Raw genomic sequence first — 26550 nt, forward strand, 5'->3', positions numbered from 1 at the left:
TTAGCAGACCAATTCAATGCTGTGCTGTTGGGTAATATATCAGAAAGAAAAAAAACTATTTCTACAAAGATGCAGACTGGATGTCTTTTTTGCTCAGACTTCTTAATGGTCATTTATAAAGATGGTCTTTAAGAATCTAGATAGCCAAACCTTGAGAGACTGAAACCCTGTGCCCTCAGTTAGAACATAATTATATTTCAAATGAATATCAGGGTCTTCAGAATTTTCTTGATTGGGTGAGGATCACCATATATAAATCAATAAATCAGATTTATCCTGTAACTCCAGGGAATTCTATCAACTGAAATTTGGCCTAGAAGGATAGGAGTAGAGAGCCCTATTATTATATGGAAAATTGTCTCTTAGACTCAAGCCAACAGATTCTTCTGCTAAAGAGACTGAATTTTACAATGAAGGCACTAGTAGGATATATGTTCAGGGATAAAGTAAAAGCTCTTTCCCATCCCACTCCCCCTTTACAGGCTGGTATTGTCTTCTGTACATAAGAGGCAACGATAGCATGCTGAAAGTTCAAGAAGATGATGGGACTAGCAATTCCTTTTTTTTTTTTTTTTAAGATTTTATTTATTCATTAATAAGAGACACACAGAAGAGGCAGAGACACAGGCAGAGAGAGAAGCAGGCTCCAATGAAGGGAGCCTGATGTGGAACTCAATCCCAGGACTCCAGGATCATGCCCTGGGCCAAAGGCAGACACTCAACTGCTCAACTACTGAGCCACCCAGGTGTCCTGCAATTCCTTTTAAATTTTTTAATTTTTAACTTTTTTTTTTTAAAGTAAATTCTACTCCCAAAATGGTGCTCAAACATGACTCTGAAGATCAAGAGTCTCATGCTCCACTGACTAAGCCAGCAAGGCGCTCTAGCAATTAATTCCCTTTCTTGGTAACAGTCTTATAATCTTGTTTCCAGAAATGTGCACATTTTAGTCAAACACTACAGAGTTAAGTTGTCCGTCACCCCCCCCCCCCGCCCCCCACGCAGTGATCTAAACAGGCTTAACGGTTAGTATTTTAATGAGTTGTCATTTCCTGTCTGATAAAGATTCTCACAGTATTTAACCACCAGTTTCCCTGGGGCCCAACCAATACTAGAGCTCTATTCATAGTGACTCAGAATGGATCTCAGACTCCAGGCCTGATTCAACAATGATAGATTGCCCTCCAAATGAAACTGTCTCCTCATAAGGTAGATTGTTCTGGAGAAGAGAGGAAGGAGGAGTGTAGTTTATCATGCAATCATTCTGAAGAAGCTAAAGGCCATCGTGCTGACCTTCATTAATATTTATAGCCTTCCAGTTCTCAGAGATTAGAGAAAGAAAAAAAGAAACAAATTGGTACTTAATTAACCCAGGAATATGACAAGTAAATGAACTGGTGCTAATTGCAAATCAACATATATTTAACCTAATAAAAATGGGATCCCATAATTCTGTAAGACTGGAATGAAAGGGTTATTAATTTTCCCACATAACTGAATGGAGAATCTGAATCTTTGAAGCTAATATTACAAGAAAAAATTGTTAACGATGTATTCTACTTGCTTTTGGATCTGAAATGTGGTAGCCCACCCAAGCCAAATTCCTTTATATCTTAGGATCTTGAAAGAAAGAGTACCCAACAGAAAATAAAGCCAAAATGAAAATTATGTACTACATTAACAAATCCAGGGCTTCCTCAGATACAAAAGTTTGGGTTGATAATCTCCGGCACTGTCTGAAATTCATGGTGATTCAACCTCAGGATTTGGAATTAAAACATCTTGAATTTCATACACATCTGTGTCTCTTTCAAATGATTAAAACCTCTTTTGTACTCAACGTTGGTCCATTGTGTGCTCAGTGGTATTATAAACATATGACACCATCAGTTTCTAAGCAGCTGGGTAGAAGGAAGACCATTGCTTTATCTAGAAACATCAGGTGTATTGTTGCTATTGGCTCACAACATATTTCCATCACAGACGTCTTTTAAAAAAAGAATTTGCAATTGCTCTTGCTTTTGAACATTTAGAATTGTTTTCTATCAAAGTCGGAATGGAGGTAAAATCTCCTTATAATTAGCAGCTACTCTTTGAATTATGCAATCACTAAAGGGACATTTTTGAAAACAAAACTTCAAATCAGAATGTAGACTTGAACAGCAGGAGCCAAGCAGGCATTTATGTTAATGAATGAAGCCAGAGCTAAAGGAGTGGTCTATAAGAACCTAAGCGACTGGCTGCCAAAACAATACCCTGTAAAAACTCAACTGATTCCAGTTCTAGAAAATGGCAAACCGGTAGCAGCTTTATACAGTAATAAATCTGTGTCTGGCTTGAAGACCCACTGTGTTCTAAGGATGAAATCAGCAACAGGGACACATATATCCAAGGACAAGAATAAAGAAGAGTTTATAGAATTTTATTTTATTTTAATTTTTTTAAAGATTTTATTTATTTTTTCATGAGAGACACACAGAATGAGGCAGAGACACAGGCAGAGGGAGAAGCAGGCTCTCTGCAAGGAGCCCAATGTGGGAGTGGATCCCAGGACCCCGGGATCACGACCCAAAGGCAGATGCTCAACAACTGAGCAACCTGGGTGTCCTGAGTTTGTAGAATTTTAAATTCATGGTGAAAGGGCATAAAAACTTACTGACCTTTAGTCATTCAAAATGGCATGATGGTGTGTGGGCAAAAAAAAAAAAGAGATCAGAATTCAATCTCATCTAAGAACAATATAATTATTCCGACATTAGTTAGGCAGAAAATCACTAAATGCAGTAGATAACTAAGAAAAATGTTGTGATCTGTGTCCTTAATGAACTTAACCTAGAAGGGTGATGAGAGAGAATTAAAAAGAAAATGCATTTAAACCTACAGTACGGGGACACCTGGATGGCTCAGCGGTTGAGCGTCTGCCTTCGGCACAGGGCGTGATCCCAGGATCTGGGATTGAGTCCTGCATCGGGCTCCCTGCGAGGAGCCCGCTTCTCTGCCTGTCTCTCTCTGTCTCTGTCTCTCTCTCTCTCTCTCTCTGTGTCTCTCATGAATAAATAAATAAAATCTTAAAAAAAAAAAAAACCTACAGTACAAAGGCCAGTAGATTTCTCCCTCAAAGTAACACCTGCAGCAACTAGTTACAGCTAAACAAGGTGAGTATACATGTAAAAAGGAATGGACAGAAAGAATTCACGCTGAGTCCTTTTCAAATTCACACAATAGCCATTTGAAACTAGCGCTCTTGTCCAAAACTACAAATTCAAGTAGATTACTTCACTGCTTTCTATAGCATTCCCTCAACATTCCTCTTTCCTATTTCAAAAGATCCCGGAATCTTTACTCCAGATTTGAAGGAAGAAATTGTTAAAGAAAATAATCAATCTACTTAGGCTTTTGATCTTACCTCTTGGATCCTATCTCCATCTCTTGCATTTACATGAATTTAACTTCTCTGTGTGTTTCAGATTCCCCATCTACACAGCGACAGTACCTTACAGGTTTTATTACGCATATGCAATAAAATGTATGTAAAGCATCTGGCCTAGCATGTTCTTTTTTTTTTTTTTTTAAGATTTTATTTATTCATGAGAGACACACAGAGAGAGAGAGAGAGAGGAAGAGACACAGGCAGAGGGAGAAGCAGGCTCCATGCAGGGAGTCCAATGTGGGACTCGATCCCGGGACTCCAGGATCATGGCCGGGGCTGAAGGCCAGCACTAAACTGCTGAGCCACCCAGGGATCCCCTTGCCTAGCAGGTTCTTACTAAATGTTAATTTCCAATCCACATCCTTTCCTTTTTTCATTTCTATTTTCTTTTTTTTTTAATTTTTTATTTATTTATGATAGTCACAGAGAGAGAGAGAGAGAGAGAGAGGCAGAGACACAGGCAGAGGGAGAAGCAGGCTCCATGCACCGGGAGCCCGATGTGGGATTCGATCCCGGGTCTCCAGGATCACGCCCTGGGCCAAAGACAGGCGCTAAACCGCTGCGCCACCCAGGGATCCCCATTTCTATTTTCCATCTCTAGTTCTTTTTTTTTTTAATTTATTTTATTTTATTTTATTTATTTATGATAGTCATACAGAGAGAGAGAGAGGCAAAGACATAGGCAGAGGGAGAAGCAGGCTCCATGCACTGAGAGCCCGACGTGGGATTCGATCCCGGGTCTCCAGGATCACGCCCTGGGCCAAAGGCAGGCGCCAAACCGCTGTGCCACCCAGGGATCCCTCATCTCTAGTTCTTTACTAGAGTCTTTCCCTCAGCCTAAAAATATACAGATGTCTCGTCTCTCCTAATAATGAATTAATTCATTTAGTCGACAAATATTTACAGAACACTTAAAATGTGTCAGACATGACCTTGACCTACCTTTTCCTTTAATCAACAATTCTATGTAATACAATATAGTTCAGTTTTAGTTTTCATCATTCTACAGAAATGTTGAGTGGGCATTATTATTATATAATTATGGGCAGTAGTAACTTCCAGTACAATGACAATTTCTCATATAGTCTAACTTCGGAGTTCCTGTTTTATCCGTTAGCTATGCTGCCTCACAATATCTCCAACAAAAATATAGAAGAGTTAAAGTGTCAAAAGAGAAAATAAGAAACTATAGGAAGAGGATATGAAAAGGCAGGAGTTTTCCACCTAAACTGCAGATTATGCTAAAGTTAGTGTATACGACTGAGTCTCAGCAGCTAGGGTGTTAAAACTTAGTGTATCAGGCAGCCCTGCTGGACGCAGGGGTTTAGCAGGGTCTGTAGCCTGGGGTGTGATCCTGGAGACCAGGGATCGAGTCCCACGTCAGGTTCCCTGCATGGAGCCTGCTTCTCCCTCTGCCTGTGTCTCTGCCTCTTTCTCTCTCTCTCTCTGTGTCTCTATGAATAAATAAACGAAATCTTTAAAAAAAACAAAAAACTTAGAGTATCTTTCTTCAGTTAATACAAATATTTGTATTCTATACTTCCATAACTTTTTCTGATTATTTTATTAATGATCAAAGTAAAAAAGAATCAACTACATTAACCATTTTATATTTTAAAATGAAAGAATAGATCTTCTTTCTGTAGAATAGAGTCCAGGCAAACATAGCTCATTCTGACCACTTGTTACAGAGTAAGGAACAAGAAACATTGTTAAGATTCAAGCACTTAATTACTCACTGGTTAAAACGATCTCTCTTGCCACAGGCAAGTCCACTCTGAGGTCAAACATCAAGTTAACTCAGAAACAGGAGACAGCAGAGTATGGAACATTCTGTATCTGGTAAAAAGTCCCTGCTCCAGCCAACCCCCTCCCCCAAGTTCAATGATTGAGTTATGGAAACTTTCCTGTGTGGTAAAACTAGGGACTTTGTCTTCCAATAAGACCCTGGCAACCTGACAATGAGCCAATGTTCTGCATATGGTTTGTTACAAGTCATATGCTTAATGTTATTTTCTGGGAATTCTCATCCTCTATTTGGTGAGAAAACTGGAACATGTCATTTTAATCATGATTTTAAGGTTAGACTTGGTCATGCTCTTTAAGAAATATGTCCAGGTCTCTCTCATTGGAGAAAGTTTAAAATAAAAAATCATTTAAAATCTTATTTTAAAAAAAACGAAACAAATATAATGCCTTTAAAGCTCTAAACTTGGGGATCCCTGGGTGGCTCAGCAGTTTAGCGCCTGCCTTCCGCCCAGGGCATGATCCTGGAGTCCCAGGATCAAGTTCTACATCAGGCTTCCTGTATAGACCTTGCTTGTCCCTCTGCGGGTGTCTCTGCCTCTCTCTCTGTGTCTCTCATAAATAAATAAATAAATAAATAAATAAATAAATAAATAAAACTTTATAAAGCAAGCAAGCAAGCAAGCAAGCAAGCAGTAAGCAAGCTCTGAAGTTCTCTCTTTGTTTGGTTCTGTTCCCTTACTTATTTCAACCTAAGACACCAAATAGTTCAAAACTCTATTACATGCCTAGTTGTTTTTTTTTTTTTTTCCCAGAACCTTTCTCTGTCCCTCTACAAAACATACCATAAACCAAAAGGCTTTTTCTCAAGACTATTATCTGTATTCTAACATCTCTCAGATTACAAAACTGATTCATTACATCTGTTCAGGTTTCCGTATATAACTAGACAAACCCTTTGATTTAGGAAAAGATAACAGAGATACCTTTCCTTAAACCTAATGACATTAGGGATCGCTGGGTGGCGCAGCGGTTTGGCGCCTGCCTTTGGCCCAGGGCGCGATCCTGGAGACCCGGGATGGAATCCCACACCGGGATCGAATCCCACGTCGGGCTCCGGGTGCATGGAGCCTGCTTCTCCCTTTGCCTGTGTCTCTGCCTCTCTTTCTCTCTCTCTCTCTGTGTGACTATCATTAAAAAACAAACAAACAAACAAAAAAAACTAATGCCATTAGCGATTGCTTTCCAGAACTGTCCAAGTAATAAATCTACCAATTATTATTTCTAATAATAATTAGAAAAGAAAGGGATCTATTTACTTATAAATTCCCAGTAAATTTTGAAGGTAGAGCTTACATTCTCTCTGCGATCTTAGGACTGTCATACAATGACATACTGTACTAAAAATACCAAAGGCCAAGGGTATACTTAGGGTATTATACTTAGCTGGGCTACTTCCTAGTTACATTAAGGCTAGAGCCCTCTGGAAAGGAATATTTCTTTCAGTCATCAGTATAGCATTCATACCTCTGTAAAATTAATACTAAACTGCACCACCAAGATATGGGGGTGGGGCGATGGCAGTGAGCAGTTTGACAGGTAAGAATTTGCCCAAATTTGGTCCTAGACAAAATTATCTTTTTCTTTTCTTTTCTTTTCTTTTCTTTTCTTTTCTTTTCTTTTCTTTCTTTTCTTTTCTTTCTCTTTTCTTTTCTTTTTGCTTTGCTTTTCTTTGCTTTTCTCCTCTTTCTCTCTCTTTCTTTTCCTTTCTGATTTTATTCATTTATTTATTTATTCATGAGAGACACAGACATGAGACACAGAGAGAGAGAGGCAGAGACGCAGGCAGAGGAAAAGCAGGTTGCATGCGGGGAGCCCGACGTGGGACTCAATCCCCGGTCTCCAGGGTCACGCCCTGGGCTGAAGGTGGCGCTATACCGCTGAGCCACCCGGGCTGCCCATTCTTTTCTTTCTTTCTTTTTTTTCTTTTTTTTAAGATTTTATTTATTTATCCATGAGAGACACACACAGAGAGAGGCAGAGACACAGGCAGAGAAGCAGGCTCCATGCAGGGAGCCCGACATGGGACTCGATCCTGCGTCTCCAGGATCACACCCTGGGCGGAGGGTGGCGCTAAAACGCCGAGCCACCCGGGCTGCCCCCAAATGTTCATCGATGGTAAATGGATTAATAATTCCCAATGGAATAACATACAGCAGCCAAAATGAATAATATTCAGCAACACATAATAATATTGGTAACATAATAAATGAAAAGTATAAAACGACTACATATAGTATAATACCCTTTCAATGAAAAAAAACTAAAGTAGAAATTATATAAATGAGTTATTTATAACCACTCAGAGCCCATTTCCTTATTAATAAGAGGGAAAAATATCCATCATACAAAGTTATAATTAGAAGTAAACAGTAATAATAACTATGTAAAGTGCTCACTATGTTAAAAAAAAATAGTATCCTTGAGGCACCTGGGCTGGCTCAGTCAGAAGAGTATATGATTCTTGGTCTGGGATGTGAATTTGAACCCCACGTTGGGTGCAGAGAATACTTACATAAATAAATTAATTTAGAAATTAATATCCTTGGGGAAGGCCAGGTGGCTCAGCGGTTTAGTGCCACCTTCGGCCCAGGGCATGATCCTGGAGACCTGGGATTGAGTCCGGTGTACGGCTCCCTGCATGGAGCCTGTTTCTCCCTCTGCCTCTGCCTCTGCCTCTCTCTCTCTCTCTCTCTCTCATGAATAAATAAATAAAATCTTTTAAAAAAATGCAAAGATCGGTTTAAAAAAATAAAAATAGATATTAATATCCTCAAGAATTATTTGTACAATCTTTGATGAAAAACTTCATCCTTTCTCCCTCTGCCTGTGTCTCTGCCTCTCTCTCTCTCTCTCATGAATAAATAAATAATTTTTTTTTAAAAAAGGGGAATCCCTGGTGGCTCAGTGGTTTAGTGCCTGCCTTCGGTCCAGGGCATGATCCTGGAGACCTGGGGTCGAGTCCCGCATCGGGCCTCCTGCGTGGAGCCTGCTTCTCCCTCTTCCTGTGTCTCTGCCTCTCTCTCTCTCTCTCTCTCTCTCTCTCTCTGTGTCTCTCATGAATGAATAAATAAAATATATATATATATTTATATATATATATATATATATATATATATATTTTTTTTAATGATAGGCACGCAGTGAGAGAGAGAGGCAGAGACACAGGCAGAGGGAGAAGCAGGCTCCATGCACCAGGAGCCCGACGTGGGATTTGATTCCAGGTCTCCAGGATCGCGCCCTGGGCCAAAGGCAGGCGCCAAACCGCTGCGCCACCCAGGGATCCCGAATAAATAAAATCTTAAAAAAAAAAACACAAAACTTCATCCTAGTTAAAGGTCAGGATTTAGGCTTTCCCTCAATCCTCCCTGAGAGTACACAATATAGTCACTTAAAAGTCTACCTTTCTAACAGTCAACAGAAACTGGAAATAAGACTAAAAACATAGGCAAAAACAAAACAAAACAAAAAAAACCCCACAGGCAAGAAAAAACTGAGACTGAAGGCGTTTTAAAAATCCACATGCCTTGGAATGTTATATCACTGATATGAGTATGCTTCAACTAAACTGTAAAATATTTTTATACAGGACATTTCCGTTTGTTTGGAAGTTGGAAAGGTTGTCAGTTGCCTCCTGAACTAGAGAAGAAATGCTACCCAAAGAAACATACTGTTTGAGGGGTGCCTGAATAGCTCAGTAGGTTAAGCATCTCACTCTTGACTTCAGCTCAGGTCATGATCTGAGGATTGTGGGAAGGAGCCCTGTGTGGGCTCTGTGCTCAGCCCTGTGTGGGCTCTGTGCTCAGCGGGGGGGTCAGCTTGGGATTCTCTCTCTCCTTCTGTCCCTCCTCTCCCCCTCTTCCTGCTCACTCATTCAAATAAATAAATGTATATTTTTTTTATTTTTTATTTTTTTAAAATATTTTATTTATTTATTCATGAGAGATCCAGAGAGAAAGAGGCAGAGACACAGGCAGAGGGAGACGCAGGCTCCACGCAGGGAGCCCGACGTGGGACTCGATCCCGGGACTCCAGGATCATGCCCTGGGCCAAAGGCAAGCGCTAAACCGCTGAGCCACCCAGGCTGCTCTGTATCTTTTTTGAAAAAAGAAAGATGTATTATTTGAAAAAGAGCAAATAGAAGTGGATGCAGAGAGAAGTTAAATAACTGGTTTGGGGCAGAGTTCATATTCAAATCTCAATTTATTTTGTTCAAAGGCTATGCACACTATTCATATTCTACTTCCTAGCTCTTCTTTACTGTTTGGGTTCATTTTTCATTCTTCCTTGTCTTAGTATATCATCATTTTAAATTTGAGTTGTTGCTTTTTTTGGTCTTGTCTTTTGATTTTTTTTCTCTATAATTGTAACTCATCACTCCCATAGTTGTTTTTATATATATAAAACTAGGGCAGCCCTGGTGGCTCAGCGGTTTAGTGCTCCCTTCAGCCCAGGGCACGATCCTGGAGACCCGGGATCAAGTCCCACGTCAGGCTCCCTGCATAGAGCCTGCTTCTCCCTTTGCCTGTGTCTCTGCCTCTCTCTCTCTCTGTGTCTCTCATGAATAAATAAATAAAATCTTTAAAAAAATAATAATAATAAAAAATAAAACTATATATAGCTTCAAAATATCCTTCAAAAGGCTATATTCCAAACTTTACTAGTTTAGTTTGATCAAGTGCTAAATGATTTATAGTTCAATAGTGTAAAGAGAGACAACTAACAATCAGAAGATAATATTATTACAGCAAGCTAGAGGTACTATTTTTGGTTCAACTCAGCAATGGGTCAAGGGAGTCAATTTAACTTCTTCTCTTTTCTGAAATAAATTGCTAAACTACTTATTATGATTTATAATAATCAATTTATGACTACTAAAAATTCATTCTCCTTATTGAACTTTAATTTTCAGTCTAGGCTTGGTGAGTCTATTTTTCATTTGAATACTTGTGTTGTTTTATTTTTTAAGATTTTATTTATTTATTTGAGAGGGAAAGAGAGAGTATGACAGAGAGAAGTCACTAGCAGGGGATTGGGGTAGAGGGAGAAGCAGACTCCCCACCAAGCAGGGAGCCTGATGCAGGACTCAATCCCAGGACCCTGGAATCATGACCTGAGCCGAAGGCAGATGCTTAACCAAGTCACTTAGGTACTTCCATTTGAACACTTGTATTTATTTATTTATTAAAATTTTTTTTAATTTATTATTTATGATAGTCACAGAGAGAGAGAGGCAGAGACATAGGCAGAGGGAGAAGCAGGCTCCATGCACCGGGAGCCCGACGTGGGATTCGATCCCGGGTCTCCAGGATCACGCCCTGGGCCAAAGGCAGGCGCCAAACTGCTGCACCACCCAGGGATCCCGAACACTTGTATTTAAAAGCATTTCCTACTTCAAAATATGGGAAAACCAATCATGTCAAGCACAACTGTTGTATCTGATTAGAAGATTATTTTTTCCTGACAGATATGAAAAATATACCAATTGGTATCTGGTAATAAAGAATTATTATCATCTGCTAAGTCTGATTATACTGTTTAATACGTTATCTAGAAAAGAAGTTGATGAGATAATCCTTGTGGATAACACTGGGGAAAAGATGAGGATATCAAGACATTCCAGTATCTATCTCCTGAAAACAATTTTAAAAATATGATACCACTGGACGCCTGGGTGGCTCAGCGGTTGAGTGTCTGCCTTTGGCTCGGGGCATAATCCCAGATTCCCAGGATCGAGTCCTATATTGGGCTCCCTGTGTGGAGCCTGCTTCTCCCTCTGCCTGTGTCTCTGTCTCTCTGTATCTCTCATGAATAAGTAAAATCTTAAAAAATATATATAATACCACCCCTTTAATTCAATAAAGATTGGATTCTAGCAGGTCTTGAATATCTTAGGATAACTTTATGCAAAACCATCTTTAAGAAGGAAGAATCAGGGGCACCTGGGTGGCTCAGCTGTCAGTTGGTTGAACATCTGCTTTAGGTTGAGGTCATGATCCCTGGGTCCTGGGATGGAACCTTGCATCAGGATCCCTGCTCAGTGGGAGCCTGCTTCTCCCTCTGGCCCTCCCCTTGCTCATGCTCTCTCTCAAATAAATAAATAAATAATATCTGGGATCCCTGGGTGGGGCAGCGGTTTAGCGCCTGCCTTTGGCCCAGGGCATGATCCTGGAGATCCAGGATCGAGTCCCACGTCGGGCTCCCGGTGCATGGAGCCTGCTTCTCCCTCTGCCTGTGTCTCTGCCTCTCTCTCTCTCTCTCTCTCTCTCTCTCTGTGACTATCATAAATAAATAAAAATTAAAAAAAATAAATAAATAATATCTTAAAAAAAAGAAAGAAGGAAGAATCACTGGGTCACTGGCTGGTTTATTTGGAGGAACATACAACTTTTGATCCTGAGGTTGTGAGTTCAAGCTCCATGTTGGGTTTGGGTATAGAGATTACTTAAAAATGAAATCTTAAAAAAAAAAAAAAAGAACCACTAGATTTTTTTTTTAAAGATTTTATCTATTTATTCATGAGAGACACACAGAGAGAGAGGCAGAGACAAAGGCAGAGGGAGACACAGGCAGAGGGAGAAGCAGGCTCCATGCAGGGAGCCTGACATGGGACTTGATCCCAGGTCTCCAGGATCACACCCTGGGGTAAAGGTGGTGCTAAACCGCTGAGCCACCTGGGCTGCCCACCACTAGATTTTTTTTGAAGGCTGTGCTAGATGAGATATTAAAGGTAAGAAATAACTACTTTTGAAAACCATAAGAAATTCTAACTTTAGGGGATCCCTGGGTGGCTCAGCGGTGGCGCCTGCCTTCATCCCAGGGTGTGATCCTGGAGTCCCAGGATGGGTCCCGCATGGGGCTCCCTGCGGATGGAGTCTGCAGCTCCCTCTGCCTGTGTCTCTGCCTCTCTCTCTGTTCTCTCATGAATAAATAAATAAAATCTTAAAAAAAAAAGAAATTCTAACTTTAATTTGTTGGCCTAAGATTATAAAGATCCTATTATTTCTGTTTACTGTAGATAAGTTATATAACTTGAGAAACTCCAAAGGCTGGGAAAACAGAAGATTCTGGGCTATGAAATGATATGCTAATTCTTATCAGCCAGATCTTTACATGGGCACCCTGTGTTCATTATATCCATTATATATTTATCATTCTAGGTGCTATAGATACAATATAATAATCACATACCCTCAAACATAAATGTAAAAACACAACTGTCAATGCATGTAGTACATACTGTTATGAACAGATGTCCCTAGAAAAGAGGATATCTGATTGCAGTTAGGGAAGGCATTTTGTTAATATAATAGTTGAAATCTAAAGGATGTTATATAGGGGTGCCTGGATGGTTCAGTTGGTTAAGCATCTGACTCTTGACCTCAACTCAGGTCTTTTTTTTTTTTTTTTAAGATTTTATTTATTCATGATAGAGAGAGAGAGAGAGAGAGAGAAAGGAGGGTGGGCAGAGACACAGGCAGAGGGAGAAGCAGGCCCCACGCAGGGAGCCCAACGCGGGACTTGATCCTGGGACTCCATGATCACGCTCTGGGCCAAAGGCAGGCGCTAAACCGCAGAGCCACCCAGGGATCCCCTCAGTTCAGGTCTTGATCGCAGGGCCATGAGTTCAAACCCTGTGTTGGGTTCTGTGCTGGGCACGGAACCCACTTAAAATGAATAAATGAATGAATGAGTGAATGAATGAATGAATGAATGAATGGCATTATCTGGGCCAATGATTCTCAGTGGGGTTGGTGGAGGTAGTGGAGGCATAAGTGCATTAGGATATTTGGTAATGTCTGCAGACATTTTTGATTGTCATGGCTAGGAGATACTAGTACCATCTAGTGAGTAAGAGGACAGGATGCAATTAAGTATCTTACAATGCATAGAATACTCTCCCACAACAAAGAACTAGCTGGCCTAAAATGTCAATAGTGCAAAGGTTAAGAAACCCTGAACTAGGCAAAGGAAAAACCACAAGCAAGTAAAGACCATAGATGGAAGACTCAAGAAAAGAAAATTATATGCAATATATCATACAAGGCTCTCTAGACAATATTTTAGCTTTATCTTAAGAAAGTAAAACAAACAAACAAACAAACAAAAAAACGAAGAAAAGGGTTTTAAGAAGATGAGGAGCTGGAGGAAGGACAGTGGCAGTGACATACTCAGATTAATATTTTTATTTTTTTTATCTATTTATTTATTTTTTTTCAGATTAATATTTTTAAAATGTTACTAACTGCAGTATGGAGAACAGACTGGAAGGGAATGTAACTTGATGTGTGTAGATAAGATAGGTAGTTACCTAATCTAGCTTTTTAGAAACTCCAAAGGCTGGGGACACAGAAGATAGTGGTAGTGAGTATGTATAAAATGCTGAAAAACTGCCCCCCTTTTAAAGATTAATTTATTGTTTATTGTATATATAGAGTGTGCATGTACATGTAAGCAAGTGGGGGGAAGGGGCAGAGGTAGAGAATCTTTAAGCAGACTCCCTGCTGAGCATGAAATCCACTGGGAGGCTTGATCCCATGACACTTGAGATCATGACCTGAGCCAAATCAAGAGTGGGATGCCCCGATGGATAGAGCTGCTACGTGCCTGGAAAAACTTCCTTTTACAAATGCTCAGCTTTGGAACAGGAGAAGGGAAGAAGGTATAGTGCTACATCCACAGTCACTCAGGTAACTTCTGGGTTTGTGTAGTACTCAGCTCTAGGCCCTTTGGAATTCTAGAGGTGGAATAATAGCTCTAAAAACAGATGAAATGTCTTCTTTGTATTTAAAAATAAGGAAAAAGAATATTTCTGCTTGGTTTCTGAATGTGATGTATGGTAACTTATAAACCAGTTATTTATAAGGATCCAGAGAACAAAAAACTAGAGTAATTACATTTTGATGGACAAGCTATAATCCACATTTATAATCAGAAGATTAGGAAGTAATAAAACCAGTAGCTGGCCCCACTGAGTATATTCTCAAAAATATGTTTTTCTTCAATTATTATATTAAAACCATAATAGAAAATATTAAATACTATTTTATTGTAAAATATATCATATATAGAAGAGAATATACACATATACATATATATATATATATATATAAAATACACGGTTTAAAGAATAAAACTAATACTCATGAACTCACTTCCAAATGGCAATTTTTTTTAAATAGCAAAAATTTTCATAAGTGTTTTAATTTTTAAATTTTTTTTATTTTTTAAAAAGATTTTATTTATTCATGAGAGACACACACAGAGAGAGGCAGAGACATAGGCAGAGAGAGAAGCAGGCTCCATGCAGGGAGCCTGATGTGGGACTCGATCCCAGGACTCCAGGATCATGTCCTGGGCCAAAGGCAGATGCTTAACCACTGAGCCACCCAGGCATCCCCAGAAGTTTTGTTTTATAAATGGCTTTTGAGATAAAGATTTATGGTAAAATTACATAAAGAGTACTTTCTACCATTGGGCAGTTAATCTTTTTTAAGATTTTATTTTTAACTAATCCCTACACCCGATGTGGGGCTCAAACTCACAACCCAGAGATCAAGAGTTGCCAGCTCTATGGACTGAGCCAGCCAGGTGCCCTTGACCAGTTAAACTATTAAAGGAAAAGAAAACCTTTCACCTATAAACATTGAATAAAAAAAAATACATAAAAAAAGTTTCATTATCTGACAGTATTCCCATTCTAGTTGATAATTAATTTGACTAACCAAAGAGTCTACTGTTTTATCAAAGTACTCTACAAGTATGTGACATTACCATTTAAAGCATAAATTGTAACTGACTTTACTCACAACTATAAACACAAAAATAAAAGCTTTGGATAGTCTAGCCTTTTAAAATGGCCGATTTTTTCTCTAGTGAAGTAATAGGTTCATAACTGACATATTTTGTAATATTATACCATCTTATGCCTTATTTAACGAAATATTGATTTTTATGTAAGATTTATATTTAAATTAAATGCAACTGTGTATCTGGCATCCAATTTTGGCTAAAAATCATAGCATTGTACTAAAGCACAATTAAACTGTAATAATACACACATGTCTTTTATATAAAGAGGATTTCTTATTTTTTTGGAGGAGCAACAGTCTCAAACTTCAGTTTTTTTTAAATCAAGAATTCTATGGCTTTAAAATTAACATTTAATTAAAAATCTAAAATAAGGATTATTTAAATTTCATCTTTCCCTGCTGTAGGGTAAGAAAGTCTTCAATTTAACTAATAACAGGGCAAAAGATTTCTCCTCAAAAAATAAAAAGGTATCAGAAAAATTCTGTCCCAATAAAATTTTTTATACATTTTCTTCTATTTGAACAGTGATGACATTAATATTAATCCACAAATAATTACTCACCCAATGAAAGCCACCATCTGCTCCACTATGTGTTTGCTGAATGTTATTATAACGAAGATTTTCTGTAGAGAAAATACCAGTTAAAATAAGTATCTGTTATCAGAAAACCTCAATATAAATTAATAATCTGTTAAGAGTCTAAAAAGGCGAGGTGCTGCTCCAAATACAATTTTTAAAATTCTTAAAAAAAAAAAACAAACAAAAACACCACTTGCCTCGCAAATGCTACCTACTTTGTATTTTAAAGATGTTTTTCCTTAAGCACGAATCAAGTCTTACAGGACACATGACTATGTCTGAAGGAAAAATGTGAGTCATGAAACCCAAGGCTGGGTGGACATTCCACATGTACTATGGATCTTAGAGTGGAGTATACAAACTGAAGTCATGGGTTCCCACACAGCCATTACCAAAATTAAAGCTGGTCAAACTGAGGACATGGGTCTGGGTTAAATCTAATCCAGAGGATCCTGAAAAGCCTGTACATCCTTCGTTGAAAGTTTATAGAAGTTATTACAAAAGTTTCATTCTCAGAACCTGAATGATCTTGGACTTTTAGGCTTATGTACAAGCAAAAGCATCAATGGGTTACTGAGAATCATGATCAGAATTGGGTCATTTTCAATTTGGTGCTACTGAAGTACTCTCCTTTTTTTTTTTTTTTTAAAGATTTATTTATTTGAGAGAAGAGAGAGTGTGTGCACAAGCAGGGGGTAGGGGCTGAAGGAGAGGGAGAAGCAGATTCCCTGCTGAGTAAGGAGCCAGATGTGGGGCTCGATCCCTGGACTCTGAGACCATGACCTGAGCTGAAGGCAAAAGCTTAACCAAATGAGCCACCCATGTGCCCCAGTACTCTCCATTAAGTAAAGATGCTGATACTTTAGTTATAAGTAAAGATGCATTTAGTGCTAACAGGTAGCAAATATCCTCAACTCAATTATTTATTATTATTATTATTATTATTATTATTATTATTTTATTATTTATTTATTCATGAGAGACACAGAGAGAGAGAGGCAGAGACACAGGCAGAGGGAGAAGCAGGCTCCATGCAGGGAGGCCGATGTGGGACTCGATCCCGGATCTCCAGGATCACAACCTGGGCTGCAGGCGGTGCTAAACTGCTGTGCCACCGCGGCTGCCCCAATTATTTTTTTGAAGTATGTATGTACGTATGTATGTATGTATTTATTATTTTATTTATTTGACAGAGAGAGCATAAGCAGGGGGAAGGGTAGAGGGAGAAGCAGAAGCAGACTCCCCAAGGAGCGGGGAGGCCAATGTGGGCTCAATACCAGGATGCTGGGATCATGACTTGAGTCAAAGGCAGATAGATGCTCAACCAACCGAGCCACCCAGTTGTCCCTGTTTATGTAACAATTTAAAAAAGATACTACCTATCTTATGAAAAAAAAAGCATATAGATGTTAAAAATAGTTACAAGATGGATGATGATTTCATAAACAGTTATACACATGGTGTATGAAGATTATGAAACTAACAAGACAATTATTACAGATTATTTAGGGAGAAAAGCACTCATATATAGGGATCCTTCTAGTTTCTATAAAAGCCAGCCATTGGAGCTATAAATCTTTCACTAAGAATTAGAGCTAATAGTTTTGTCTCTCAGTGATTTCACCACCATGAGTTTTCCCTACCATAATTTCCTAACATTGAAAATAAGCCAATGCCCAGATAATTGCATAATTCCATTGCTTGAAAACAAAACAAGACTTTGACTTTCTTTTTATATGTAACAGCTTGAAAATTCACTGTGCTGGGTAAGACATAAATGTGTCAGATATTTAAGAACATATGTCTCATCTCAGAGTCATTCGGGCTAGAGGTCAGAGTGGAGATTCTACCAAGTAAACAAAAACCATAGACCACCAAATAGCCCACTCAACCATGTGTGTAGAGGAAAGGGTTGAGTAGGGAAAAAAAAAAAAAAAAAGATATGGGCGTAGAAAACTAACAGTGCCAGAATGAACAAAGAAGAAACTATTTATAAAAGAAGGTCCTTCAATAGAATGAAAAATCTTATATTCATTTATTAAAAATTTATTTATTAGTAGGGTGGGGTGCCGGGGTGGCTCAGTCAGTTGAGCATCTGACTCCTGGTTTCAGCTTGGGTCACGATCTAATAAGCACTGTGGGATTGAGCCCTGCATAGGGCCCTGCACTTAGCACAAAGTCTGCTTGAGAGTCTCTCTCCCCTACCCCTTTCCCTGCTCACGCTTGTGCATACTCTCTTTCTTTCCCTCAAACTAATTCTTTTAAGATTTTTATTTATTTATTCATAAGAGACAACAGAGAGAGGCAGAGACATAGGCAAAGGGAGAAGTAGGCTTCCTGCAGGAAGCCTGATGTGGGACTTAATCCCAAGACCCCAGGATCACGACCTGAGCCAAAAGCAGATGTTCAACCACTGAGCCACTCAGGTACCCCAAATTAATGAAATCTCAAAAAAACTCAAATTTACTGAGTGGTGCCTGGTTGGCTCACTCAGTAGTGCATGGGACTTTTGACCTCAGGGTTGTGAGTTTGAGCCCCACATTGGGTGTACAGATCACTTAAAAATAAAATCTTTGGGCAGCCTGGGTGGCTTAGCAGTTTAGTGCCTGCCTTCGGCCCAGGGTGTGATCCTGGGGTCCCGGATTTTAAATAAAATGTTAAAAAAAATCTTTAAAAAAATTTACTGTCTACTACAAGTCACATGATATATTCTAGGCACTAGAATACCTCAGTGAGCCAAAGACAAAACTCTCTACCTTCATGGAGCTTATATTTCTATGTGTCTGTGGTGGAAAGATAAAGAGGCAAGAAATAATATACACAGTGAGAAAGTTATAGTGTATGTGAAATATTAAGTATGAGTATAAATATAACGACTTTGGAAATCCCAATCTGATATTACAAGGTGGTCTAATTTGAAAAAAAAATTTTTTTAAAGGTTTTATTTATTTATTTATTCATGAGAGACACAGAGAGACACAGAGAGAGAGAGAGAGAGAGAGAGAGGCAGAGACACAGGCTGAGGGAGAAGCAGGCTCCATGCAGAGAGCCCAACATGGGACTCGATCCCGGGTCTCTAGGATCACACCCTGGGCTGCAGGAGGCGCTAAACCACTGCGCCACCGGGGCTGCCCCTAATTTGAAAATTTTTAAAGATTTTATTTATTTACTCATGAGAGACACACAGAGAGGCAGAGACATAGGCAGAGGGAGAAGAAGATTCCCCGCGAGGAGCCTGATGTGGGACTTGAACCCAGAACCCCGTGATCATGACCTGAAGGGAAGGCACACTTAACCACTGAGCTACCCAGGTGCCCCAGCTACTTTGAAGTTTTTAGGGGAAGTTTAACAAATAGCAAGATATTAATAAAAATGACAATATTTTTGACTACTTTAGGCTGAAGAAAAGGGGAAAAGAACCAGAAAAAAAAAATGGGTTTACTAGATTACAGAAAAATCTGTATCTGGGGTTTCCCTCTAGTTACTTCAGAAACAGTTAAAATATTCATATTATGTGTTACTATTGCTTACCCAAAGAATGAGAAATGTTTGTTGCCTGGAGCTCATCTGGATGTACATCAAGTGACATGCCTTTAGAAAGTCTGTATCCATTGTACAATGGAACACAGCAAACATATCCATGGTCTCAGTTTAGTGAAGGAACTCAGATTCTCTGCTTTCAGAAATGTAAAAGGATTTTGGCTTTCTTTTTTTCTTTCCACATATATATTGGGTATAGCTTTAAATTTATAGAGTTTGGTTTGAATTCCAGGTTTGTTTATTTGTTTTAGATTTATTTATTTATTCATGAGAGACACAGAGAGAGAGCCAGAGACATAGGCAGAGGGAGAAACAGGCTTCTCGCAGGGAACCCACTGCGGGACTCGATCCTGGATCCCAGGATTACACCCTGAGCCGAAGGCAGACGCTCAACTGCTGGGTCACCCAGGCATCCCGAATTCCAGGGCTTTAGGCACAAGAAGAATTTTTGTCTTCTCTAACAATCAGTTCGCCTATGTATGAAAATACGGATAATAACCATCTCACAGGATTGTTTTGAGATGACCAATGCACATTGCATGGCACAGGTCCTGATAAATTGCAGACAGTAAACAATTCAGTTTCTTTAATCACATAAATAATTTATAGTTTAGAAGGCAACTGAAAAGAACAGACAGAACACTGAACTTGAAGCCAGTAGACACAGGTTCAAATTTCAGCTGTTACTTATTTTCTTAGGCTACTATTACTTATTAACTTCCTAAGCATTTGTAAGACAATTACAAATTGGGAGTAGTAATTTCTCTGAGGATTATAACAATAAAATCAGCTCATAAACACTAAGTGGTTTAAAGTGTGAAGTACTATACAAAAAAATTAAGCATTATCAGAACTTGAAAAAAACTGAGAATGTTTAAAAATATACTATTTTTAATATTTTGTAATGAAAAATCTGATTAAGTTGCATGCCCTATCACTACAGAATACTCTTAGCATAATACATTTTACCATAATTTATGTAGACAGTTACTACACAAAGCTGGGTGCATAAAGCTTATGGATTCTCAGAGAAGTTGCTATTATAAAGGGAATTAAAATAATTTGTTATTGTTTCTTAGGAATAATTAATAATTTTTAAAAAGCAAAATGATAGCTTCCCCCTTCCTTCAGAAAGAGCTAAAAAGATCAAAGACAAAATTATCTTCTGATATACTGCAAAATAATTTACTACTCACAATCGTACTGTATTATTTGAAAAAAAATCCTAATACGGTATTGTAGTATTTACCAAAGTAACTAGCATTCCAATATTAAAAAACTCATTTCACTGAACAATATACTTAAATGTAAATGGGAGAAAATATATTCCTTGAAGGAGGAATGCCCTTGGAATTGTGAGTGATTATCATGGCAGAGGAGTAGAGGATAGGCTCAATAAACTTTTTTTTTTTTTTTTTAATTTTTGTTAGGCTCAATAAACTTACTCCAAATACCAAAATCTAATATTAGAAACTGGGCAGGTAAAAGCAGCTAAAGTTTTTCTTTTTTTTTTTCTTTTTTTTTTCTTTTTTTAGCTAAAGTTTTTCTGTCTCATTCTTCTCTTCTAATAAGTGAAGGCAGAGAGGTATTAAGATGAAACTTGGGACAGAGGTACTTTTAATTTTGAAGGAATCTTATTAGGGCACAAATATTACTCACTGCTCTTGCCTTTCCTTTTGTGAATGTCTCTGTGTTGCAAACATCACTGATTAAGAAATTCTTTTTAGTTAAATTTTATTTTTTTCTAGTGAGTTTGTCCTTTTAAAAGTAATTCATATCATAGTTCTAGAAGTACATATTCATTCCATTTTATTCTCTTTCTATTCATAGGTGTGTGTATATATATGTATATATATATATACACACACACATACATACATACGTACACACACACACCCCTCTATCCTAAAGCTTTTGTTAAGACTGGCTTTGAAAAATAACAGATTCTAACTTCTCTAACCACAACCACAGCTCTTCACCTCTTCAGAGTTCCCCTTTTCCCCCATTCTCCCCCACACTAACATCTGGCTGGTTTTCTGTAAAGGACTGGTGCCTTGAGAGGAGTATTATTGGGGGGTATAAAAGAAAAGTAGAATTAGTGAAAGGCAATCTTCTCGCAGCTAATGGTCAGCAAAAATATGACATTTTTGAACTATGAATGAAAATAATGTGCATTTTCCTATATAGGAACACTATTTTTGCTTGGTAATAGTCTTGGATGAGCAGTTTCACAAGGCAAAAAGTAAAATAAAGAAAGACAAGAAGGGAGAGAGGAAAAGGAAGGAAAGAAAACAAGGAGAAAAGTCTTAAAGTGGCACAATTTTCCAATAAGGACAGGGAAAACCTGCACCAAATTCACTAACCTCCAAGTAACTTTCCATGGTTAAATACCTAAGTAAGATACCAACCAAAAGAAGCAGAACCAAATATTAACAATTCATATTAGAATGAGCAAAGGAATTAATTTTCAATGCTGTTTAATGGGTTCATCATCATTAGGCAGTAAACCAGAAGGTATAATTACCTGGATATGCATTTTAATTATTGCTTTTCCAATCAGAGTTGCACCAAAGAAAGTCCAAAAAGGTACAAGAAAGTGTCCACATGTTATTCCAGCCAGATCAAATAGAGGATTTGGAATCTATTAAAAAAAAAAAAGGTTAAAATATATAATCCAACAGCTTAATTTACCACCTACAGCTATGTGGAATTATGCTTTAAGCCTTGCTTTCATAGGTTCCCTGATCAATACTAGACTGTTCAGAAGGCTAGGCAAGTATTCTAATGTTTCTGTAAGTTGGGTCTCATATTCATCTCAGGTTGCTGTTCAAAGCAAACCCAGCTGTCCTTCTGCTTACACTACTTATAGCTAACACCTCACAAATATACTTTTCTTTAAAAAATCACATTAGAATTGGATTAAAAAAAAATGGACCCACAGGAATTTAGTATCATTCAGCAGATATTTTGCCATTTGCTAGCTGTGTCTAAGGTGAGGTATAAAGGAAGAAAAAGAGTTAAGATTATTTTAGTAGTTAATAGGGTTCTAAAATCTTCAGCTTTAAATAAGAATATTATCTAGGGACTCCTGGGTGGCTCAGGGATTGAGCATCTGCCTTTGGCTCAGGACATGATCCCGGAGTCCAGGAATCGAGTCCCACATTGGGTTCTCTGCGAGCAGCCTGTTTCTCCCTCTGCCTGTGTCTCTGCCTCTTTCTCTGTGTCTCTCATGAATAAATAAATAAAATCTTAAAAAAAAAAAAAAAAAAAGAGGGACGTCTGGGTGGCTCAGGGGACGCCTGGGTGGCTCAGGGGTTGAGCACCTGCCTTCAGCCCAGGGTGTGATCCTGGAGTCCCAGGATCAAGTCCCATATCAGGCTCCCTGCTTATGTCTCTGTGTCTCTCTCTGTGTCTTTCATGAATGAATGAATGAATAAATAAATATTTTAAAAAATAAAAAAGAATATTATCTAGAAATCACTCACATCTATACAGCAAACATTCTTTTAAAATTACAAATATAGGGGATCCCTGGGTAGCTCAGTGGTTTGGTGCCTGCCTTCGGCCCAGGGCGTGATCCTGGAGTCCCGGGATCGAGTCCCACGTCAGGCTCCCTGCATGGAGCCTGCTTCTCCCACTGTCTGTGTCTCTGCCTCTCTCTCTCTTTCTCTGTGTCTCTCATGAATAAATAAATAAAATCTTAAAAAAAATTACAAATACATTTACATGTAGATGTGCTTTTATTCCTCAACATAAATTCATAATTTGTATTTTGCACATACAAATCTCATCATTTGTATGACAGACCAAGGCTGTAGGGCTGTGTAATATATTTTAAAAAGAAAATCAAGTGTGGAAATATGAGCACATAGATTCAGATGTTTTGAATATTCAGTCCCAGACAAAGAAGTGATTCACAACAAATACCTTTTCCAAACATTCCCACATTTCAAGAATGCTGAAAGACAATTTCATGTAAAAATGCAAAGAAACCACAAGCTGTTTTTGAGCACTTCATCCATTTTTCTCCCATAGAAGCACTCTGTCCTTGTGGCAGTTGGCAGAACTCAGAAGCTAATTAATTTATATAATTTCATTTTTGAACTTTCAAAGCAAAGCCTAGTTGTTTAAAAAATATTTGTGACATATGTTCTTTTAAAAACAATGCCACGACTAAATTAGAATTCAAGTATTCTTTTGTTATAACACTTGGATTTAATAACTCAGTTTTGTTTTGCTCATCCAAATTCAAATGGTTGTTTTTTTTTTTTTTTTTTAAAGATTTTATTTTTATTCATGAGAGACACAGAGAGAGAGGCAGAGACACAGGCAGAGGGAGAATCAGGTTCCCCACAGGGAGCCCAATGAGAGACTTGATCCTGGGACCTTGGGATCACACTCTGTGCCAAAGGCAGACGCTCATCCACTGAGCCACCCAGGTGTCCCCCAAATTCAAATGTTTTATGCAATTTCATCTGTCTTATACTCATGTAATAACAATACCATCTGCACAGCTTTACATGGATCATTTTTTATATTTTCTCACGTGACCCTCATAACTCCATGGACTGCAATTTTGTTTTCCTTTATTATCAGGCTCTACCTCATGTTGAAAAAGAAATTAAAGTATACAAGATATGTAAAAGAGTAGATTAAAAATTAGAATTTGCTAAACATGTTGGACACCTCAGTGTATGGATACCCTCAGTAGAGCATAATCAGTGTATTTATTGTTACATACTATTTATTCTTTTTTTTTTTTTTTTCAACTGCTGACTAAATAAAGGAAGACTGGGATTAAAAGAACTACTAAGTAGCTTTGAAATTTTCCCTCAGCTAGTAGTTTTATTTATCTTTGTTTTCTTTTTTAAAAAGATTTTATTTATTTATTCATGAGAGAGAGAGGCAGAAATATAGGCAGAGAGAGAAGCAGGCTCCATGCAGGTAGCCTGATGTGGGACTCGATCCCAGGTCTCCAGGATCACTCCCTGGGCCAAAGGCAGGCGCTCAACTGCTGAGCCACCCAGGGATCCCCTATTTATCTTAGTTTGAATGTTAACAACAAAATAACTAAAAAACTTATTTGAAGTATATATGCTTTTAACACTTTAAGTATCAAAAATTTTCCAGAAAAAAGTTCCTAGAAGGCCAGAATGATCTATCAATTTATGTTCAATATTGATTATTCCTAGTCAAATATAAAGAAGACTGACTAGTATAGAAAGTTGATTTTCACAGTGAGGACACAGGGATAGATGAGTGCCAAAGAATAAATACTATTTTTTGTTTTAATAAATTGAAGGTATTCCATGTTTTCCCTAGGAATAATGAAAGCTAATTTTTCTTGAATGCTTTGACTTGTTCGGTGCTTTTCTAATGTTTCTACATCATCAACTTAATCCCCAAAACAATGCCAAAAGGTATCATTACACTCATTTTATAGAAAAGAAAAGTGAGAGACAAGTTTGACAATTTATTCAGGATAGTAGGATTTCATTCAGCAGCAGAGCAGGATTTCAACCCAGGCAATGTGGCTCCCATGGTTGTTCACTTAGCCTCCAAAGTAAGGACATTATTATCCATTAGGCCTCTCAGCTTAATCCCATTCTGTTGACTTTCACAGCACTTTCTATTTATTCCTGTATTTCAATGGTCTCCCTCACTAGACTTCAGGATCCTTGAGGAGGAAAGGGAATATATCTTTCATCTCTTTATTCCAAACACTCATAACTGAATGAAAGCTGACAGATAACAATAAAAGATGATGGTGGAACAATAATGTTCTAAGCACTGTGTTAGTTCACATATATTTCCTTAAATCCTCACATCAACCTTTACAATGAGTGTCTTATTGCCCCATTTTAAAAATTAGAAAACCAGGGTTTGGAGAGTAACCTGACTAGGTTACATAGCTACTAAGAGGCAAACTGGTTTAGGAATGCCAAAGGGGGCAGCCCTGGTGGTGCAGTGGTTTAGCACTGCCTGCAGCCCAGGGTGTGATCCTGGTGACCCAGGATAGAGTCCCACGTTGGGCTCCCTGCATGGAGCCTGCTTCTCCCTCTGCCTGCGTCTCTGCCTCCCTCTCTCTCTCTGTGTCTCTCATGAATAAATAAATAAAATCTTAAAAAAAAAAAAAAGGAATGCCAAAGGCAATTCTCTTTCTACTATATCACACTACAATATACTTATAAATTGCTCAAATGGTTGAGGTCAATATTATGATAAAGAGCTCTACATTATAAAGAAAAATCAGATTATGAAAATTTCTAATATTGCCAGGTTCAAAAGACAATAATTCAAGCACATGTAAATCTCTAGAATGTTCGTATCACATTAGAAATTTTGGCACCAAATGTCCTCTTTTATAGCCATTTGCTTTGCTAAGGGAGGAGTACTCAAAGATGAATTCATATTCTAGTACATAATGGGTAAGGGAATTGTGTGTCATTAGACAATAATTTTGTGAATTATATTTACAGTAGCGGTTTTTATCCTATCAACTAGGTGTAACTAGTTATACTGGCCAAATCCACCACTGAACTGCCAAAAATTATGTACAGGTTACCAAAGAAAACTTTGATCAAAATGTTCCATTTCAAACATAACTGCTTCTATTATATTAGAAAAAGACCAGGATAAATACCAACTCATCAAGGAATGTCAATTTCACAAATCTGCAGTTTGAGATATTAGCTATATATACATTTTAAATATTTTATTTATTTATTCATGAGAGACACAAAGAGAGAGAAAGAGGCAGAGACCCAGGCAGAGGGAGAAACAGGCTTCATGCAAGAAGCCCGATGCGGCACTCGATCCTGGAACTCTGGGATCATGCCCTGAGCCAAAGGCAGACACTTAACCACTGAGCCACCCAGCTGTCCCTATTAACTACAATTTTGACGTAAGTGGTTTCTTAGTTCATTGTAGCCAAAGTTGCACATAACTTTGCCTGAGAGGTTTCAATTACCTTGATAATTGTAAATATCCGCCAAAACAGGTTTCATATAAATTCTTCCTTATAACTAATGCTTGAAATTCTGGAAAAAGAGTACTTATCTATAACTCTGGTAAGAATGAAGTCATTGTTATTTAGTTAAATGCCCTTCATTTTATAAATTCTTCATGGAAAGGAAGAATCTTACCTCTTTTATTCTTTTTAAAAAATCTTTTATTTTTTTTAATTTTTATTTATTTATTTATTTATGATAGTCACAGAGAGAGAGAGAGAGAGGCAGAGACACAGGAAGAGGGAGAAGCAGGCTCCATGCACTGGGAGCCCGATGTGGGATTCGATCCCGGGTCTCCAGGATCGCGCCCTGGGCCAAAGGCAGGCGCTAAACCACTGTGCCACCCAGGGATCCCTTAAAAAATCTTAAAA

At 38.1% G+C, this 26550-nt stretch overlaps 1 protein-coding gene across 7 annotated transcripts in view; it reads right to left on the reverse strand.

Moving 5' to 3' along the window:
- VMP1 (vacuole membrane protein 1) overlaps positions 1-26550 on the reverse strand; it is a 144559-nt gene that overhangs the window by 12543 nt on the left and 105466 nt on the right. For 6 of the 7 annotated variants that reach the window (XM_077852419.1, XM_077852420.1, XM_077852423.1 and 3 more), the window contains 2 exons: positions 21694-21810; positions 15612-15673 (listed from right to left, as the gene is read on the reverse strand). In XM_077852419.1, coding sequence (XP_077708545.1) covers positions 15612-15673; positions 21694-21810 — 179 coding nt within the window. The remainder of the gene's footprint in view (positions 1-15611; positions 15674-21693; positions 21811-26550) is intronic. The other variant, XM_077852422.1, reaches the window with a different exon arrangement.

The sequence above is a fragment of the Canis aureus genome, chromosome 16, assembly GCF_053574225.1.
Source record: "Canis aureus isolate CA01 chromosome 16, VMU_Caureus_v.1.0, whole genome shotgun sequence".
Classification (NCBI taxonomy): domain Eukaryota; kingdom Metazoa; phylum Chordata; class Mammalia; order Carnivora; family Canidae; genus Canis; species Canis aureus.